This window comes from Struthio camelus, chromosome 3 (genome assembly GCF_040807025.1).
Source record: "Struthio camelus isolate bStrCam1 chromosome 3, bStrCam1.hap1, whole genome shotgun sequence".
In the NCBI taxonomy this organism is placed as follows: Eukaryota; Metazoa; Chordata; class Aves; order Struthioniformes; family Struthionidae; genus Struthio; species Struthio camelus.
Genome location: NC_090944.1, coordinates 123,983,285 through 124,004,367, shown reverse-complemented (window position 1 = coordinate 124,004,367; position 21,083 = coordinate 123,983,285). Strand labels below are relative to the sequence as shown.

General features: G+C 42.3%; 1 protein-coding gene across 2 annotated transcripts; it reads right to left on the bottom strand.

The window, feature by feature from the left end:
- Nucleotides 1–1,659: 1,659 nt before the first annotated feature.
- Nucleotides 1,660–15,354, bottom strand: YPEL5 (yippee like 5). 2 transcript variants are annotated; one of them, XM_068940097.1, is made up of 4 exons: nucleotides 15,253–15,326; nucleotides 5,951–6,082; nucleotides 5,458–5,630; nucleotides 1,660–3,771 (listed from the first exon to the last, which is right to left on the bottom strand). In XM_068940097.1, exons 3-4 carry the CDS (start codon nucleotides 5,596–5,598, stop codon nucleotides 3,547–3,549), a joined length of 366 nt encoding a protein of 121 aa, XP_068796198.1. In that variant the 5' UTR covers nucleotides 5,599–5,630; nucleotides 5,951–6,082; nucleotides 15,253–15,326; the 3' UTR covers nucleotides 1,660–3,546. The 2 variants fall into 2 exon arrangements, with proteins under 2 accessions (XP_068796198.1, XP_068796197.1); XM_068940096.1 differs by lacking the exon at nucleotides 5,951–6,082 and having other exon boundaries at nucleotides 15,253–15,354.
- Between the last annotated feature and the right edge of the window lie 5,729 nt (nucleotides 15,355–21,083).

The following is a 21,083-nucleotide window of genomic DNA, read 5'->3' as shown; positions in this document are numbered from 1 at the left end:
TTTAATTTTCCCAGTCACCCTCTTCCTTGCATCTGGCAACCGTGTCCTGAACTGCAGTGTCATCAGTTCCTCCTATTTATCCGTGGACAATCTACTGGCTTTATTTCCTACAGCTCCAGCAGAAAGCTGTAGAGACAGGTTTGCACTGTAAAAATAAGCCAGTGTCAGCTGACCATAACTATCTCCAGAACTCAGTGTGGTGCTATTTTTTTTTTAAAACAGACACAAGGCATGCATGCCATTTAAAAAGTTCTTTTGAACATCCACAGAAAACAATGAAAGTGCTTTGCTTTTTCAACATCCACTGTGTCCAATTTTCTCATCTTCCCAAAGATGTATTTTGCTAAAATGGAAATCAGCACCTTTAACGAAGTATTCCATTTTGGATACACCTACACAGCAACTTCAGTAGGAGATCACAGCCTGGGATAATATAATCTGTAAAACAGATAACATGAGTGGCAAAAGCAACAGCCCAACTGTTAGCCCAAGCTGAAGTCTAAGCTTCAGCCCAAGCTGAAGTCTAACAGCACAAACTCTGAGGTCTTCCTCTAATACCATGTGCTGTTATTTCACTGCTCCCTACTTTGCCCAAGACAGCATAGACAGACTATCATGTACCATGCCCAAGTTTATTTTGGTGCCACATTTTGCTGTGCCAGCCACCGCTTATTTGGGAATCCAAGGCTACTGCTCTACTAGACAATAATATTAAAAGCCAAAAAGTAATTTCTTCTGTTCAGTAGCTGTACTGTAAATAATTGGCTTGTCCCATACAGATAAGTTATCTGTACTCACACACTAAGTGTCCCAAGGAGGAGCAGTCAAAATTGAAGCGGCTGAACTCTCCCACAGAGCCATTAAGGTGAGAGGAAGGGGAACAGCACATAACCTAAAAGAACGATCCAAAGTCTATTCAATGGCATTTTAAAGCTGCAGTGGACTCGCTCCAGTCTGACAGGCTTTTAACGAATTCACATCAGTAGCGTTCTTTATATCATAGACTTTGGAGAAATTCATTTCCAACATCTCACAGCCTAAAGTTCTACCAAAATGAAGAGGTCAGTGTAAATTCAAACAAGCCCCTCAGGCTGCATTATAGCAATATACTGATCTTTTCACCTCTGTTCTTCAGCTGCTTTATGAAGTTGATAAGCTGTTAGTGCAGAAGGCTTCTCCCTAACAGGCTTCCCCCTGTGTGCATACATGCAGAGAAACTGTCACAGAGTTCCAGAAATACAAATTCTCAGCTCCCAAGCCATTTCAGAAGCTAAAATTTTACATTTCTTGGAGAGGCTGGACTTTTGTTTAGCTTGCTGTTTTTGTAAAGACAAAAAAAAAAAAAAAGAAGTTTGGCACCAAACATTCCATTAAATGAGCAGCCTCCTGGGCTTTTTTTCCTCTTTAAGAGCAGTAAATTAAAGGTTTTTCAAGTGTCCTCCTACTACGCATGAAGTTGTACTTAGCACCTTCCAAAATCAACAGTATACTCTTTAGCCCTTTAGCCACCTATTCAAAGAGAGATCATCTACAGCTTATCACTGTACTGGAGAAACTCATTTAGTCAACTGAGACAATGGGACAGGTTATGTTGACATTTGTCTGACAGTTGACAGACTCCATGCAAATAAAATAAATAAAAAACACAGCAGATACCAGTTCAGGACAAAACATACTTTATTGTATTGTAATGTCAGAAGTACAAGAAGAGTACTGCAGAGGACCATGCTAATGGGACTTCTGGGGTTTGTGAAGGACAGAAGTACAAGATAATGGGGTTCTACTGTACCCAGTGCAAGAACTGATTCATTTGAGGCACAAGTACACTATTATTTAAGCAGCTTGATTCAAGCACAGCTCTGGTATGTGATCTACTTTGTTTCTTTTCTATGTGACAATTCTATTGTAAAGCTACTTTTACATTAAATAGGCAGTAGGTTCAAGTCAGGGGTGTCCAAATTGCCGCTACGTAACCAAAAATAATTAAGAAAAAAAACTCTGCATAATGCAGTCACCCTCCACATTTTAGTTTTAGCTATGGAGCTGTGGCTAATGAAGAAAAGTTATTCTGAAAGGTCAGAGCCCAGATCATTTTGTTTTTCTCTCACGTCTATGAGAAACTTACTTCACGTTGACCACAATTTGCCTAAAGAGAAAAAAAAATAAATGCATATATTTAATAAAGAATCATACATATCTAACATTCAAATTAATCGCAGCCCTTGAGATCTTAACTTATGGCTTAAGACACAATGAAAGAGTTTGGGCACCCTTGAGTTACGTTAATGAAGAACATTTTTGCTAAAAGGCAAGCAAGATCACTATTTTAAACAGAGCTGACCTCTACAAGAAGAAAGCAGGAATCCAAGTCACTAGTTACAACTAGGCTTACATGTGCTGCTGCCCAGAAAGATAAAATGTAACATCACAATGAAAAGGTTCAGCAACCTTGAAAGAGATAAGAGTTTCAACACCAGAAGCAGCATTTGAAAACAAGCTGTTTAAGTTAATCTTTTCAAGAGATGCAGATTGCATACTCAATGCATGAACAAACATGCTGGCAATCTTCTCCTTTTACACAGCAGCTGTGTTTAACATAGGAAGTTCTGGGTTTAAAGAAAGCTCCTTGAAGAAGAATTAAGATTTGCAATTGCCTGTCTACTTAATGAGATTAGTAGAGATGAAAAAAGAAAAAAAATCACTACTGAAACAGTAGTTTCTCAGTGGATCCCTATCATTACAAACACAGCTTCTGATTTGTAAGCAATGCAACTAAACAGACAACTATTATTTTATATTATTACTATGCTTATAAGTTACATCAGTTAAAAGAAAAAAAAGAGCCAAGCAGTTTTGCCCTATTTCAAAGAAAGTTTCCAATCAACACCAGTTTACATGGTGAATGGGGCATCACAAATAAATGAGGAATGGTGACATCTTTGGGTCAAGAACGACAAGAAATAATGGGCTCTGTGCTACCAATCAACCTCAACAAGAATATGGCACAAGGGCCAGCCCAAGCTGTACCAACACTGAACCTTTAGCACTCGGCACAAATTCGGATCTCTTAAGCTAGCAAATCAGGTGAAAAGATTGGGTAAAAAAAGAAAAAATTAAAGTCAAAAATTGGAAGATTCTTTTTTAAAAAAATCTGTACTTTTAAAATAACTTTATACTGACATCAGTTTGTGCAAACTAAAAAAAAACCATTGACTTCTCTCTAACAAAAGAAACCTCCCCAGTATTTTCCTTTTTAGCCTACTGTATCTGCAGATACAATCTCAGATCTAACAGATGTAAATGCAAGAAAGTTACAGCATCTGCACAACATTCTTTCTACAAACAGCTGCTGGAGGGAAAGTAAAATATAAAAGGAATAAAGAAAGGAAGATTCCATCTGAAATTCTCTCACAATCTTTCCCACTCTGTAGTCCATGAATCCGACTCTGATGCTAAGGTGACAGTGTATGTAAGTAGATTTTTTTGTTGATTTTTATTATTTTTGAGTTTCAAATGAAGAAAACCTGAAAAGAGACTCAAGTCTCTTCAGGAATTGTCGGACGGAACATGCTCCTCAAATCCTTCGCTCTCTCGGACCAAAGCTCTTTCCAGGATAACACGGCCTTCCTTGTAGCGCTGGCTGTCTTCAGTGGCAAATTCATAGATCCAACCCAGTTTGCTGTTGCAGTTCTTGCAGCTCACATCTCGAACCATGTGGCGGCCAGTGAGCATGACCCGATCCTGAACTTCACTGTATTGCAGATTTACCACCTGATAAAAATACACAGAGGATGTGCAATAGAAAGGATTAGTCTGCCTAGAGCAAAGCTTGAAAACAATGGGCATGACTATCAGTATTTTAAAGAAATGCCCAAGTAAAGAGCCCGAGGTACTGCACATGAACTGAGAACTGAAGTGAAATATAGTCTGCAGCCCTTGAAAATCTCCTGCCTGAGAAGGTAACACTCTAAAGTTACCCTTCACAGGGATGTGTAACCCTCACTGTTTAAATGAGATACTACCATAATATAAGTTATGAGAGTATTGCATTCAACTTTGGGTCAGCGAGAGTATTGCATTCAACTTTGGGTCAGCAATTAGTAGTATAATAGCTTATAGACTTCCCAATATTTAATCACTTCTAATGTAGCTCACCCATTACTAGCAACTGATATGACTACTTATTTCCAGATACCAGAATTAATTTAAAAAGGCACTTCTGAAAATTCTTGTAGCGCTTTTGAAATTATCATCTAAGAAAAGGGAAGGCTGAGTGACTGAGAATGTAGGCATTAGACAAACACATTTATCTTTTTGCTATCTTGGCAATTTAAAATACACTTTTAACTTGCGTAGCAGCAAAATTACAGAACCAGGATGCATAATTGGCTGAAAAGTTGGTGTTAGAACTATATCCAAACTGTCAGACACATTAGGATTCTGAAAGGTGGGGTTATATTGCTTTAAGTTTTCCATCTGACTATGCCTGCTCTCTCCACTTCAGATGCATGCTCCTGCCTCCAGACATAGAAGTATCAGACTTCTCCTGTTATTAAAACCTACTATTTAACATAAAAAATCAGAACCCCAGAGTCCAGTGCCTATTGGACAAGTCTGATTTCTGGCTCTCTTTTACAGCTATGCAGCCTATCACTTACATATACATACTACTGACAGGGTTCAGCAAATACTAGAAAGTCCAAGGCAAACCACGGTTAACTGAAGATATTATGGATGCCTACATCAACTCTGCCAATGCAGGCTTCCAAGGAAAAAACTCAGAACAAAGCATACCAATGATTACATGCCTAAAAACTTTATGAGAAAACAAAGAAAGATCACCGTTTTTCTAACCAACAGGTCTACAATGAAGGGTTAATAAATAATTCCACAATCCACTCACAGTCTTAACTTTCCTATTTTGATCAGTTGAACGCAATCAAATTTGATCAATAAAGAATAAGAAACTATGTGTTCATATGAAAATAAGAACCAAGTGCTATTGCTTGTAAAAGAGATTGTGCTTACCTAAAGCAGCTAAAATGCCATTAAATTAAATGTTTTAGAAATGAAAAAATCTAGATTATATTTTCTTGCATTAAATGAGTGCAAAGCCCTTTGAAACTCTTAGATAAATGAAAGCTATTCTCACATTTGAGGTTCTTATTTCACAACTTCAGTCTCTAAAGTTAAAACTGCCTGCATTTTGGTGTGATGCCACTATATTCACAATCCTCTTTGCAGTCTTTTAGTATTACCGATAAATTTAGATAGTTCACTATTCAGTCATTGTCCAATTTGACTATAAAGACAGTGCAATAGACAAAAATAAAACTTTAAAATAATCATAACTGCACTACATTTTAACCAAAAAGTCTTTGATGACAAACTCATATCCCGCAAACTCATTTTTTGAGACCAAATAAGTTCCCTTTCAGCTTTTGATTTCTTACCAACCTTGTTAAAAAGGAAAGCTCTTCCTGTGGCCCCTGTGAAACGAGTAGAGATAAGCTCAGAACGATTGGTCAGAATCGTGTCGCAGTTTGCACAGGAAAACAGGCGAGTGCCACCAATATGATCCAGGAAAATTCTTCCCATTTTCAGAACTTAGGTAAGTTTATACTCAAGATCTGAAAGTAAAAAGAAATATCACGTACATGTAAAAAAAAAAAAAAAGCAGCAAAAAAGTGTATTTTGCAGAACATCCTGCAAAGTAGTTCAGCTAATGATTGCAGAGATATTTTTGTTTATGAATTACTGAACTTACAGACTGCATCCATCCTTTCTGTTCTTCATCAAGGATAAGAAACACAGAACTTAGCCAAAGCAAGTTCTTTCCTAAAACTGACCATCTTACCAGTAAGATGACACACCTAGATAGAAGTTAATTACATTAAATGAGGGAAACATGAATTCAAACCCATAAAACATATTTCGAACATTCAGAGACCTGTCTCCTGCAGAACTCTAATGGTTCTTGTATTGAAAATAGGGAAGAAATGGAAGCTTTTGTTTTCCTCTAATAAAACACTGAAATTCCATTCCAGTATACTCCCCTCAGACTCAACCATCTTAGTCAGCACTGAAAAATGAAGCAGAGAAATACATTGAGTCAGTGAAACAATTACAGTTTAATTTTTCCAAGTCATTCCCCCCCCCCCCTTTTTTTTTTTTTTAAAGTATATACTTATTTTGTCACTTTCCCATAGCATGGCTAAATCTATCATATGCAACCACACAGCAACACCATCCAGGACGCTTGAGTCTTCTAGCATTGCACATTGGGCTGTGGTACTTGGCTGCTTAACTGCTGATTGAAAAACCTGAGCCATTGGTTTCATACAGATAAGGTCTAGATGCTATTTCACATAAGGAACAGCCCACCAGAATCTTTACAAATCAGATAGCTTTACATACAAACATCTAAAGCTGTCTAATCTACATGTAAAATACCAGTGTCCAGTTTCCAAAGCTCCATTATTACAATATCTCAACAATCCTTCTGACCAGAAAGAGACAGCTTAGAAAGTTGATAGCACCAGAACTGAACTATCTGACAAAGAAGCCTTTTTGCTGGTCAGGAAAAGTAAAGCATTTCAGCATCTTTAAACCACCTAACATAAATTACTAACAGTTAGCTACTGAGTAGGCATAGAACATATCGGACAGCTGAAAATTTAAGTCATAAAGGATGAAGTAACATGACAAAGGAATTATCCACTTCAGTCTCAGAAAAGTGTTATGACTCTATAGTTAAACAATATACCTCCATTCATGCCTCAAGCGTGGAATCAGGACATAATATTTTCTGTTTTGTTTTTTTCATGCACAGCAATGCAAAGTAAATCTGACGTACCGCAATACAAAAGTTGTGGGTTTTATTTTTCAAAGGACGAGACAGCGTGCTACTCAGAAATTCATCAAGTTTTGTACTCATCAAGTTGAGTATTATATGTCAAATGTCTTGAAAAAGGCAGATATTTAAGTTAAATCCATTTCAAGGCCTAAAGGATCTGCTTCTTAAAGTTTACTCTGGCATGCACAAAGCAAAGGCCAAAACATGCACCCACAAGCATAAAGTTTAACGTAGCATTCTTACATTAAAAAAATCATACAAATCATTGACATAAATAATGAAATTCCAATTGCTTTATTTCACCACTTTGTTTTCTTACCATTTATTTGGCAATGAAAACTGTTCGTAATATCGAATAGCACAATTTTAGCACAAGTTCCTTGAATTCAAATTTTTTCCAAATCATTTTCTATTAAGTCTTCTGTTTGAAGGACACATAAATCCATTGCTCTTTGTGAAGTGGACACATGAAACAGGTCTTGAGTTTGATAAAATATTCCAAATATTTTGCAGTGTGGGGGTATAATATTTCCTTGCGGCGCCACTCAGAATACAGGAGGTATTCTTCAATTTATTTTTACATAATAACTTTCTAATAGGGCTTTATCTTTCCAAGGTAGCAGGTGTGGGCAAAAGAAAAAAAATTAAAACAGTGACGGTGACCGCATGGAAGAAAAAAAAAAAAAAAAAATCAACTGACAGTAAGTGTGAATAACTGAATATCAGTAAAAGTCTCCAGCAAGAAGAAACCACATATGCAAGCAATAAAAGCAATCATGTCGACAGATATGCCCATAAGGAGTTTGGCCTAACTCCATGTGCCATCCTGACTAGTTTGGGATAATGTTATTTTTCAAATGTTGATTGTACTGCGGATTAAAAATAATTAACTAATTGTAAATTATTGAAAATGTGGAATCAACATCCAAAGGGGTATTTCTTTTAGGATCAACCCAATGCTGACCCTGTCAGTATTCTTAGAAGCTAACTTAGAGCAAATATAAAAACATCCCTCTCTTTTACAAAGAGTAACACAAACGCTAAGCCTGGTAAATCATGAAAATAGATCCATTACATAGACTAACCTAGCAAAGCATGCAAATTTCAAATACACATCTTAACATTTAAAATGCACAGACATCACATATCTAAAAATATAATTCATGTTACTGCACCCTGAAAAGCAGTAACCCAAAGATATCTGGAAACAAAGACATTAAATAAAAAGATAAATGCTTCAGAAGAGAGAGTATAATTCTTGCAAACAAGCAAGTTAAAAGTCAGAATGACATATAAAGGTTGTATTAGTTCTGCATATGGCATTATACATGGACTGTGACCAAAGCATTGAGTCCCAGAGATACTGATAATTAAAATAAATGCATAAAAAATATATCCAAAGATTTGAGGGCTAAAAAACTTGCTTAGTAATGCAATGCATAAAATGCTCAATTATTTATATCATCCCAAAGAGTTAAAAGTAATCTAATCAAGTATCTAAATGAGAAAGAAAGTTCCAGTAAGACTTGGATCCTAACAGAAAAGCAAAATGAGATTCACTTGCTGGCAGCATAAACCTCGGAGAGTTCAGACGAAAGCGATGGCAGAATCTAACAGACTAACTGGTACTGAAACAGTTTTCTTCAGAATACAGCGCATGGGAAAGAAAATGCCTTTTTCCAAAAAAAAAAAAAAAGTTACACATTTAAAAGTTTAGAAAATGAAGTTCTACAATTTGCATTACAGCAAAGCGTCAAAGTCGTTTTTAGCAGCCTCTTAAAATACAGTCAAAATTTAATTTACTCCCACTAGAACTTCTAACATTTAAAATAACCTCTGTGCTTATCTTCCCTATCATAGATTTAAGCTAAAATAGATAATGACCTAGAATTCCTATCATTAGCTCCAGGTTCTGATTGTTACAGTATTTCAACTAATCTGTAAGAATCCAGCTGAAGTATTATAAAATTAGTCACCTTTACATTAGTCTTTATATTACTGCTCACAGTTGTAACAAGTGGGAAAAAATAAGTTACAGAACGACTGCTAAGGTAACCTCAAAATGATGCATTTGACTATGACTTTTGCAGACAAGCTAACAAGGAACTTTTGCTTTTTCTTCTCATACAAGCAAGAAAAGTGAATCACAAAGTGGCCTTCCTCCCGCCCCCCGGCCCAAGCCAAAACCAGAGCATTCACTTTTAAGGCCAGTTCAGAAGGTACTTTGCTGCAGACAAAAAGCTGTTGCCCCCATATGTGACAATCCTGAATCCCATAAGATATACTTAGTACACACTGAAACAAAACAGCAGAAGCACAGCAGAACAAGGGAAAGCAATTTTCCATTACTCTCAAGCTCATATCCTTTATATACTGAATTGGTTTGTAAAAAGTCACCCAAGATAACCGTGTAATTTCTTTCCTCCAGTTTTCACTTCCCATGTAAAACATGTGGGTGTCTATTTATGTTCACACATATATAAATGATCTGAAAAAAAGCCACTTATAGGCAGTTTTTATAGGCAGTGGGAAGGCTCTCTCAAATGAAAAAAACACAGAGACCTGTGAAAAATTAAAAGCATTTTTTAACGTTTCCTCCAGTTGGGGGAGGAAAATACAAGAAGCGCATGTACCAAATTCAGCTACTTTTTATACTTAAAAACAGCGTAACTGGCTGACATATTCTCCACCAGCTTAGAGAGCGAGTCAAATTACCAATTGCTAGTCAAATTACCAATTGCTATTCAGAACCCCAGAAGTGGCACTACCTCATCGCACCAGTTCCATCACGCTGCTAGGGGAATTTTCCAAAAGTAGTGGATAGGAACCTCCCTCGGCCTTTGGTTTTGTAAGGAATAGAATTTTTTGGCCCAAAATTTCTCCTTCAAAGTCAACTAAACACTCTTTGCCAGAAAGAAGTCAGCGATGAAGTCCTAGTGATCCTGCCCTCATGCCGATTACCAAACATAAGCCTGAACATTAAATTAATGGATCCAGTGTAAAAAAAGGCAGACTTATTTACCTTCATTAATGGGATATAAAGCATCTACTGCTTTCCATCTCCACACAGTCCAAGGAAACACACACTTGTATGAACTGAAAGCAGATGCCACCGTGTCATTAGTCAGCATCCTAAATAGCACTATCAACTTGGATCCTTGACAGTATCTTTAGCAGAAAAATCAATGATAGCTCATATCACCTGATTACTAAGGCTTGTTAACATTACATTATTTTTACATTACAAACCTCGGTACCACTCCTCAGTCACACCGTATACATTTCATGCCTGCACGCTTCTCCCAGTAAGCGCATGGAAAACAGAAAACTGTTAAGAGAAGGAAATTGTAGCTGATTTAGCTTCAGCTTAGCGTAAGTCTGACTCCTGCTTAGCAGTAGTGTCTGAAATAGATGAAGCCTGCAGGCCTCAAGGCCAAACTGTCAATGAACTCAAGAAACATTGCTGGTGATGTAACTGCAAAACCTGTTCAAATCAGCTAATGAGGATACGAAACCAGCTAACGAGGATATAAAACAGGATGCAGGAGACAAGATGGGATGCACCTGGGTTGGGGTTGACCTTTGAGGAGATATGGGACTATGAAAGTCAAGGACAGGGCAACCAGCCTGGGATGTAGGCCAAGACCAGTCAGGAGGAGACACACACCAATCAGGAGAGCGACCACCAACTCAGTAAAGACGACCAAGGGAGACCTTCTCTGGCAGGCAGGGAAATAAGATTGTGAAGGGCATAATTACCCTAGAATTTCTTTGTTCAGGGTCCCTCCCTGGAAGCACCCAGCTCGAGCTGCTACTTTGCTGTACTGCCAATTAAATAATTAATTAATTTTGGTGCTATACTCGTGTGAGACTCTGCTCCTTGGAAACCTAGGGTTGAACTGTTTCCATAACAAAACATAAGCAATGTGGTTGTGTACCCATAATATATATTTCCAGTGCAGTGCTCCCAAACTGCCACCCGTTTTTCAGCGCTGATTTTTGCGACACCGAGCAACAGCTGTCAAGCAGCTGATATTTGGCAACTTAAATTTCACCGCTGTCTGCACCCAAGGCACCTGAAGCACTACTTGGTTGGTATTTGTACTACCTAATCTACTACCTTCATAAGCAACAAACAACAAAAAAGGAATGCAAAAAATGATTTATTAACTTTTTTTTAAACTAACAGTCAGTTTTCTCTTGTCCCAGAGTACATCTCTGGAAGACACAGAACCATCAATGGCTGGGAAAACCATCACCTTTTCCACACACTGGACTGTGGAAATCTCAGGAACCTCAGAGTTGCTTCAGCACCACCTGCTGCATCTCAAATCCACAACAGAGAACAGCTGCTGGTTAAGACATACAAAGCTACGACAGACTTTCTCCATCGCTCTAACTAAAAACATTTACCTTTGCATGGTGAGCCAACAATCCCTATACCCTCCTTGAAAAACGGTGCTGCACTCCCCTAGACAGGGTAAAACACTCCGAAGACGTACTTATTCAGGAACAAGGCTTAAACTTCACCCCAGGAACAAGGCTTGAGCGTCACCTTCTCATCTCAGAGACGAGCAAAAGAGGGAAAAGAATAATTAGCCCAGCTACACAAGACTACTTATTAAAGAATCACTGGATGAACAAAATTAAACTTGCTCTTTACCTCCTTTGGTGTCTGCTGCTCACAAGTGAGGGTGTGTCTGAAAATACACACCCAGTCAATCTGTTAGCAGGTCTGAGATTCAGGAGTGCTCCTCTATGACCTCGGCAACTATCAAGGCAAGGCAAGGCCCAGGCTCTTGGCCTCTGCCTGCATGCAGAATGACTGATCAGAAAGCATTGCACATAGCCAGACGTAAGGAAAGCAAGCGAACTGGTACAGTACAACACATTCATTAGAACTATCCAGCTACTCTAGGAAACTGTACAAGGAATTTAATACACTCAGATGACCGAGGAGTCTTTGACACAGGAATGAATGCTGTGCCCAGGTGCAGTGCACCATGCCCACCTAGAGCAGGATGCCCTGCATAACAGAACTGCATCAGTACAGTTAAAGTAGTATAATTTTCTAGTGCAAACTGGCTCTTTCTCACATAAGGTGAAAGATTGGCATAGGGATATTGGCATTTAAATATGATAGCATATACTATATTAGTCTATGGAAATGTTATACAGACTAATTTGTTTCAAAAGTTTACAGACAGAAAGGAGCACCTGTCTATCGCCCTGCTAATTAATACAGCCCCCATATCTGAGCTTCTCACACATTATAACTGATGTTCTTACAATACTCTTGCTAGATAACATATAAGAGTATGACTTTAAAAATGGTATCAAACTCTGATTAAGTTCCTTTCAGTGCTACACAAAGAGTCCAAAGCTAGCAAGTATTTCTGTCTTCTTGATTCCACATCACCTTTTCCTCCCTTAATTCCTCAACTGTTTTTAAGAAACCTCTATTTCCTGGTTTTGTTATAAACTTATTCTCAAACTAATTAAGCAGACTAAACTTCAGTCTATTAGTCCACTTGGCAACTTTTACAAAGTTTAACTAATTCAGATTTTCTGTTTTCATTAATTTTCGTGTCCAAAATACATACATCTTTCTCTGAAGACACCAAGAGTTTAATGAGTCATGAAAAAACCCAACAATAAATCAGCTTTAAATAAAATGGCAAAGAGACAATGACCATCCATATTTCCACACAAACAAACTACACCTACTAGCAGAAAGCTTGCAAATATACCTAGTGTGTCTCAGCAAGAATTCCTTATACCAACTGGTAGATTCCCAAATGCTCCAAAATTACAGAAGCCTTGCTACCAAGTGTTCACAACGTAGAGGTAATTCATCTATACTTTAAACAGGATTTTAAGTTAAACCTTGCTTAAGGGAGTCAGACATTTGAACAGGAGCTAAGCATCTCAAGATTGCGACATAGGTCCTGCGTAAGTAAGCAACCATTAACTGATGACTTAACTTGGATAACACTACTTTAAGCTTGTGATAACTACCAGCAGAGGGAACACACAAAAAACACGCACAGCTACGTGTTGTCAAGTAACAAATCTCATCCATTCTTGTCATCTTCTTTACTGGGCTGCAAGGTTGCAATTTCTTTTATCCTCACACACTTGGCAGCCATTTCTGGAACCTTCTCATCATTATTATTAAAATTATATAAGTTAAATACTTTGAAAACTAAAGAAGGGAAAGTAACAGATGACAAAAGCCTCCAAATACTATTTTGAACACGAGTATTAGGAGAGAGAGAGAGAGAGATGCTTAAAAGTGACAAATGTCACCTGAATTCAACTATATAGAATGGGCTTATACGCATCAGGTTTATAATGACTGCAGTTATATAACTGAAGCAGAAACATGAGGGAGTCTTTACAATCATAAAGCAAATTCCCTCTCTGCTGTCAGTCAAAAATGTTAACTACATTAATGGTTTATGCATTGCTATTAGTTATCAACATCAAAAGTTGTTCTGTAACACCTACCACTCGAAGACAAGTCATGCCCTGTGTTTCTCCCTCATGAGATTTGTATATTTAATTTCTTTATTTTAACCATAACATTGTGTTTACTGTTTAAAGAAGATAAAAACTATCACTATATTATTCCAAAATAAAATCTTTTTCTTAAATAAGTATGCTGTATTAATCAAAATCCTAACTACTTCCTCATTCCAGCTGAGGTCTGTATACAGAATAACACATAAACAGATGAGCCCTTTACGTTCCTTTTTGCTTTCGCTAAAAATCTATTTCAAAGTGAGAAGTGCTTGCCAAGTATTTCAGTTTCCTGGGAATGTATGTTCTCACAGGAAAACTCCATCCCAAAATATGACAGACAAAGCTGGATAATTACTGAAAGAGCAGCATCTTCATAAGCAAGAAACTACCATTTGCATTCTGAAAATGGGCTTCCTGCAAAAGAGTCACCTATCAGAGACACGGGGCTTACTTTGGGCTGCTTCACAGGTGAATAAGTCTTCAAGAAGGAGTGAATAAATAATATCTTTTAATCGGCAAGAGAGAAGAGACAGACACTTAAAGCTACACAGCTACTTGCCTCGCACCAGTGCTGCAAACCTAGTCTTGCCAGTCTCTTTGCAAACCTGCACTGACAACAGGGCTCTCGGCAAAGGGCGAGGAACACACCCACGTTCGGTCTGAATTAGCGCCTACCTTGATTGCATGAAGCCTGATCTACCTCAACGGCATTCAGAGTTAGAAAAATTAAAGCGACGAGGTACAGCCTCAGGATCAAATTCAGGGAACGGCTCTCAAAATATGCCAGCCGCTTGTTTGCGGGGAGCCAAACCATCTTAGAAGCAGGCGACACGAAACATCACCGTGGGGCAGTGCCGGGTTGCGAGGGGGGAGGGGGGCGAGGCGGGGGGCACGTCTGACTAGGGGAGGCAGAGAAACGGCCAGGTATTGTTTAACGGACCCAGAGGCGCTACCATCAACGGCAACAACCGCACGAAGCAGCTCGCGCGGTACGTCAGCGCCGGGGCGGCCGTTGCCCCCGCGCGCGCCCCGCGGCCGTTACCCCCGCGCGGCCGTTGCCCCCCACCGCGCGCGCGCGCCCGGCGGCCGCTACCCCCGCGCGGCCGCTCCACACAAAGCCCGGGCGCGGGGGGCGGGGGCGGCGCCCCAGCTGAGCACCGTCACGGGGCCGCGCGCAGCCAACCGGCGGCGGCTCGGCCCCCGGCGCCGCAGCCGGGCGCTCCCGGCAGCGCAGGCAACTTGACAACAAACAGGAGGAAACAGCTGACGGGAGGCCCCGCCGCCGCCGCCGTGAGGGGCGCCCGGCTCGTCCCCCTCCCCTCCTCACCGCAGGGGCTGCCCCAGCCGGCCCGCACCGCCGACCTCCCCCCCTCCCCTCGCTGTGGCGGGAGGGGGGGACGCCGCGGAAGGGACGCGGGCCCGGCTCCCCCCTTCCCTCCCCCCACCTCCCGCCCAGGCCCCACACGGAAACCAGACCGAAAAGTTGCCGCCGCCCCGCCGGGGAGGGCAGCCCACGGCGGCGGTGCGGGGTCGGAAGTTGCGGCCGCCGCGGGGAGGGGGTGCTCGCTGCCGGCCCTGGGCGGAGGGCCGGGCAGGAAGGCTGGGCGGCGCTGGGAGACGCTGGCGGAGGAAGGGGGGGAATCGCTGCTTTGTTGCGGCGCCGGTCCGGGGCAGGAGAGCAGGGCCGGGCTCTACCCCCTCCGCCCCGCGGGACCGGAGCGGCTTCCCCGGGGCCCCGCCGCGGCCCGAGGTCCATGGTGCCGCGGCCCGGAGCGGCGGCAGCGACCACCGCCGATAGCCCGCTCACCCGCCCCGACCTCCCCGGGCAGGGAGGCGGGCAGGCACCCCTGCGGCGCGGCCCCTCCGGTTACCTGGCGCAGGGGAACAGCGGCGGCTCCGTGCCCGGTGTCTTCACCCCCCGCCCTCCACAGCCCCGACGCTCGGGCTCGGCTGCGCGGCTCCGCCCCCTCCCGGCCACGCCCCCTCCTCACGTCAATCACCGGCGCGGCGGCACCCGGCACCCGCCCCCCGCGGCGGCGGCGGCGGCGGGCGGCAGGGCCGGGCCGGGCGGTGCGGGGGCCGGCCGTTGGCGAGCCCCGCCCCCCCCTCCCGCCGGGCAGGCCTCGCTGTGGAGGCCCGGCCCGAAGGGCCGCGGTGGGCATCCCCCTGGCACGAGGGCAGCCGTTAGCTTGGGTTAACCTGGCTTAGTTTACATTAACTTGGGTTAACTTGGCCGCGCACAGGCACACTCCTGTCCCTGGCGGCACGAGGGCTTGAGAGGCGTCACGCAGACAACCACCAGCCCCGTCCTGCGGCCACGAAGTTTGGACAGAGATTTCCGGCAGTATCCGGAGCCACCTGCCCCGAAATCTTAAGCGGGGCACCTTAAATATTGCCGATGGCAGGGATGAAAGGCAAGCCAAGAAAGAGGCAAGGTTTTGGCGGTGCTTCTTAGCCGTTGGTTGCAAGCGATAATCGGGTCGCTGCCAGTTTTATGGACTCAGCAGCAAACTGGTTGGGTATGGTATGAACTAGGCAAATAAATAACAGCCTTTGCCAGAATACAATGAAAAAAAATCCTTTGGGGTTGTTGGTTGTAAAAGATATACTACTCTAGTGTCGTCCCCTCGACACCTTCTCCTATGTGGAGAAGCCCTGCCATTTTAAGTATTTCTTTTCTGGCAGTACACACACATTAGAGATGTACTTGTCATGTGTGCCCATTACACATGTAGTTTCACCAGAGTAGCTGCAGTAATGGGAAGAGGAATGACTCAGCAGGACTCTTCCTCCACTTCACATCAAAGGCAAAGGGACATCTCTGACTATACAGCAGACTGCCAATAATCACATGCCCAGCTGCTCTTCAGCTTGTCTTCTCTTGCATGGACCCTTTCTTTTACTGTTAGAAATAGCTAGATAGGGGAGTGCATGGCTGTCTGGGTGAGGGTAAACAGCCAGCGATGGGTTAACACGAATAGTTAAAAGCCAATATTTGCTTTGGGCACATCTCCAAAAATTCAAGTCTCTTCGGTATGGTTAGTTCTGGCCTGATCCTGAATAAAAGCTGAGCATTTACATTTCTCAGTGAACGACCTTTGATTTCATCAACCTCTCCTTAGATTATGCAAAGGAAGCAAGAAGTATCAGAGCAATCTGTCAAACAGCAATCACCTCTTAGATAGTGGCATGGGGACAACAAAAGTACTGAGGATATTAGAGGAAGCCATAAAGAGCTTGCCTAGGGTCCCATTTACCACCAGCAACTGGAGGCAATAACTGATCTAAGTTCCCTAATTTATTAACAGGTTGATCTGATCTTCTGCTCTTCCACCTCACTGAATACGTGAGGTTTGTTCTTAGTTCAATCTTTGCTTTATTCAGTCTTGTCACAGTAGTTATATGAAGGTCCACGTCTTAATCATCTGCAGAAAGCTCCCATGGAGATCACTGTAAACAAAGACAAAACAGGATGAAAAAGAGAGGCAAAGTGACAGTGCTTCAGTCAGAGGCAAGGACTAGCTTTTTTATCTGTGGACCTGTGAGCTCTCTTGGCAAGTCAATTCTTCATGCCTCATTTTCTCTCCTGTAAAATGGGGACAGTAATGCTACCTGCCTTGCCAGACAGCTGCATGTTTACTTAAATAACACTCATATTCTGTGAAGTTTGGGCCCTGTAGAAGGGATACACGTCTGAATGCTGCAATGGTTGTAAAAATATCATCATGAAAATAAAGCAAAGCACAAACCTATGAATAATATTAAATTCTCCGCAATAGGAAGGGTAGCTGTAGCAATCAGAAAGAAACCAAATTGACCATGAGACAAGCAGAGAATGGATTAGCCTTTGCTTGACAGATGGTTCCAGGGACTGATGTTTTTATTTCCCTTGTAAAGGAGCTTAGAGGAGGGGGGACAGGGGAGGGTGAGGTAGGGCACATTTAGTAGCATGAAGCAGCAGGCTGTCACAGCTCCCCTGAAAAATCCCGAAAATATCAAAAGCGATTTCCAATTAGTTAGTAAGGGACATGCTACATATCAGCTACACGGTGAAAAACAGGAACAGCAATATTGTACCACATGGCACTTTTAATTTTCAAAGCAGCTTGAAAACATTAATTAATCCTCCTCTGACATGGGGAAACGCAGTATAGCCTGCATCTTGTTCCTTCACTTTGTATGCCAGGTTTAGGAAAGACCCTGGGCCCATTCCACAGCTGATTCATATCCGAATAGCTCAAATGACTCCGGAGGAGCCAATCTCCTATGCAGGATGACTAGGCAGAAAAGGCTGTGCTAGTGAACTTAGTGAACCAGACGGAGGATCTGTTTGTGCCCAACAGCCTTAGGAGGGCCTGCCTTTAATATCTGTTGTATCTAAAGCCAGTCTCTCTGGCACTGTGAGTGACACTGAAAGAAGTATTTGTTTACTGGGAAAGTTAGGCAGCTGAGAAATTAATCACAAACTCCAAGAACAGCACAATAAAACCCAGACATCAACATACTGATTTAATTAAAACCTTTGCCAAAGCCTCAGCAGAACTCAGCGGGACCCAGGTTTGTCTCACTGAATTAGTATCAGGACTCAGGGCACCCTTTGCACAGATCTTCTCTTGAAAGGTGGATGTTAGAACTTAGTAGGTTTCACTCCTACCAAGTTTCCAGAGCCACTAATACATTTCCAGTGCATGCATGAATTCCTGCATGGCAAAGTTGAGCCTACCGAAACAGGGGTGGCTGAGATAGGGTAGTGATGTAGGACAGTGATTTTTCCACTGCTAGTTCTCCTGTGCCCAGAATTTCTGACAGCAGAGAGGAGACAACTGAAGTGCAGAGGACTGAGAGCCACCTTGACTCCTAGGTGTCCCCTGTACAAGTTTCTGATTTTGCCTCAGAGGCTGGTTCATTCAATAGCTGCTCCTCATTTGAAAATGTCTACTGATACCCCATATTTTTCAGCAAAGATGTGTCAGCCTGCAGCTTCAGTCTAATAAAAGCCTAGTGACGTGAAACATTATTTTTTATTTTTTCCCCCTCAGCTGGTTGTTGACTCTCGGCACCCTGCAGATCATAGGCTGAAACCCACTGCTTTTGGCTTCAGAAGCTCTCTCCATGCCCTCTACATTACAGCAGAGTTTGTCCATTACCTTGCCACCACGCCTCATAACAGTTGGCCAGGTTTTAAAAAAATGTTTTAAAATATACAGTTCCAAAGCACCCAGTAGCCAGACCCAAGAAAGGACTTAACGTCCAAAAAGGGACTTTGAATTTATGTGCCATTATTAAGGTGCTCAGAACAGAGACATTAAGCAGGCTTGATGCCAGGGAATGCATAAAGCTCTCTTGGAGAACTGCAGTGTCATCACTTAACACTGCCATTCAGGGAGGCCAGCAGAGGCACGAAAATGACCCTGAAGCCAGTCACTATTACAATGGGTGCGATTGACTGCCATTCCCTAGGAATGGCAGCATAGTTGCAAAATAGTGTTGATACAAATGCATCTAAGAGGGAACAGTGACTTTGCGCTTTTTTTTCCCCCCCCATTGCTAGGTCATCTTCTTTCAGAGTCTTCCACCGTGGCAGACCATTACTGACATAAGGAGGGCTTTCAGGTTGTGGTCCGATTGACCATTATTTCTCCTGTATGCAGGTTTTCAAAACCATTTTACCTAGTCAAGAGACAGGATCGTTCCGTTCCTCCTTCCTAAAAAAGGTTTAAAGGCCTGACCCTGCTGTATGGATCAGAAGAGGCTGGGGGGTACAGGGAATACCTATGAGGGCTGTGCATTTGCACTTTTTCTTGCTGCTGTTTCTCAAAAAAAAAGCTACACAGTGGCAATGCTATGCAAGATCATACAAGTTAGCAATTTTTCATTTGGGGGTGCTTTCATCAGATGCCCAATACCTGAATGATAGTCATCTGACTATGCCACTTCCTCCACATGTGGCATCTTGGTCCCAATGCACACACACCTGAGTGGAGAGAGGATGCAATGAGCTGGTGCTCCATTGATCCAGTTGGATAGGAACAAGGCAGGAAATAATCTAGCTGTAACTCCCATATATTTTATAGTAGGGGATTTCAAGTGAGCTTTCACATTGGTCTGAGGAAATAGACTGCTGTCACCATGCCTCTAGCACCAAAAAAACCAACCAACCACCACACACACAAACAGCTATCTGCCAGGAATGGAGATAAAACACTTTAGGGGAGAGTAGCTACTCTAATGCACGTGGACTTCAGTCTGTGCTGTCCCTATTGTTTGTGAGCACTGGATGAGAACAAAGACAGATTGGGCTAGAAAAAGCCCAACATAGGGAGATTCAAAGCACATACAGAATAGGACACCTTTTAATGGCCAGGTTGGATCACTGGTTTCTGATATAGTCACAGGAAACTACTAGCTTGGGAATACATGTACATGAAGCCCAGAGGAATTCCTCTGGTAACTGTGGCACTCATATCAAGAAGTTAGACTATTACCTTTGTCACTTCACAGACATGAGAACAAGGAAAGATCTTCTCAGTGTTGTCCCTCTTTTCCATTTGCTGTTCTTGGAGCTCTGGGTGTGGTTTCCCCAGCTACAGTCAGTCAACAGAGCATTTCCTTGAAGGTCTTGAAGCCGATTCAGTATTGCTATCAGTCTTCTAACAGTACCACCCCCTGCTCAGGGGACACACCTCCAGGTGTCAAAGGTGAGCATATTTAAAGAAAAAGATCCAGCCCCACTCTAGACGTAATATTCTCTTTTGGCCATCACAAATAACCATCCTAAGATACTTAAAAGGACGCTAAATTCAAACGGAGCAGAGAGCACAAGGCAAGCAGAGCTTGGAGAGGAAGCAACTGGGGCCTACATGAAAATCTGGGAGGGTGGGTGGGGGGAGGAAAACAAGGTATGCAAGCCCACCCAATAAGTAGTTTCTCCTATACCACTGAAATGGAGGGGGAGAGCCTTATTTTGTGATCTTAATGACAACCTAATAACACTTAGTTGTAGCTAGACATTACTGTGACAGCAGAAGTACAGAAAAGGCTGGGAGGAGAGTTTGGTGCATGCATGTCCATGGCTTGAAACTCCAGAACGCTCCAGGATGGAGAATCTTCAGAATACAAACTTCAGCTCTCCATTTTCCATCCAGCTGTAATCACATGTGGGTGGCACCATCTCCTTTAAGACACTGTTTCAGCAAGCGAAACTTGCTGAGAGGAGCCAGCACCTGAAGACCTAGACCTGCTTAGCTTCCATTCCGGTACAGCTTTAGAGCTCTGAAGGAGGCCATCCACTCAGAGGCCAACTAAGCAGCTGAATAAACTGTAGCAATATTTTTGACTCTTTAGAGCAAAGTAGGTGAGGTGACACATGGCTTGCTGCGGGGCATTACTGTAATTGCCACAGAAGTGAGGCAGGCATTTCTTTCCCTCTCAGGTAACAATAATAATGAGAAGCTGGAAACTGGCTGCATATCCTATTTCTGAAATTAGGTATCGCTATGGTACTCTGTACTTAGAGTATCATCCATGCAAAGATTTTATAGTACTCTGCAAAGTTGAGTACACAGCACAGCAGAGAAAATACTTGGGAGTACAAGAAAGGCAACACGAATGATCTGGAGCTCCTGTTTTGCCAGAGTGGAAACGGCAGGGCTACGCTAGGGACAAGAAGTGAGGAGCTTCCCTTTTGTGGTATTCTCCAGGC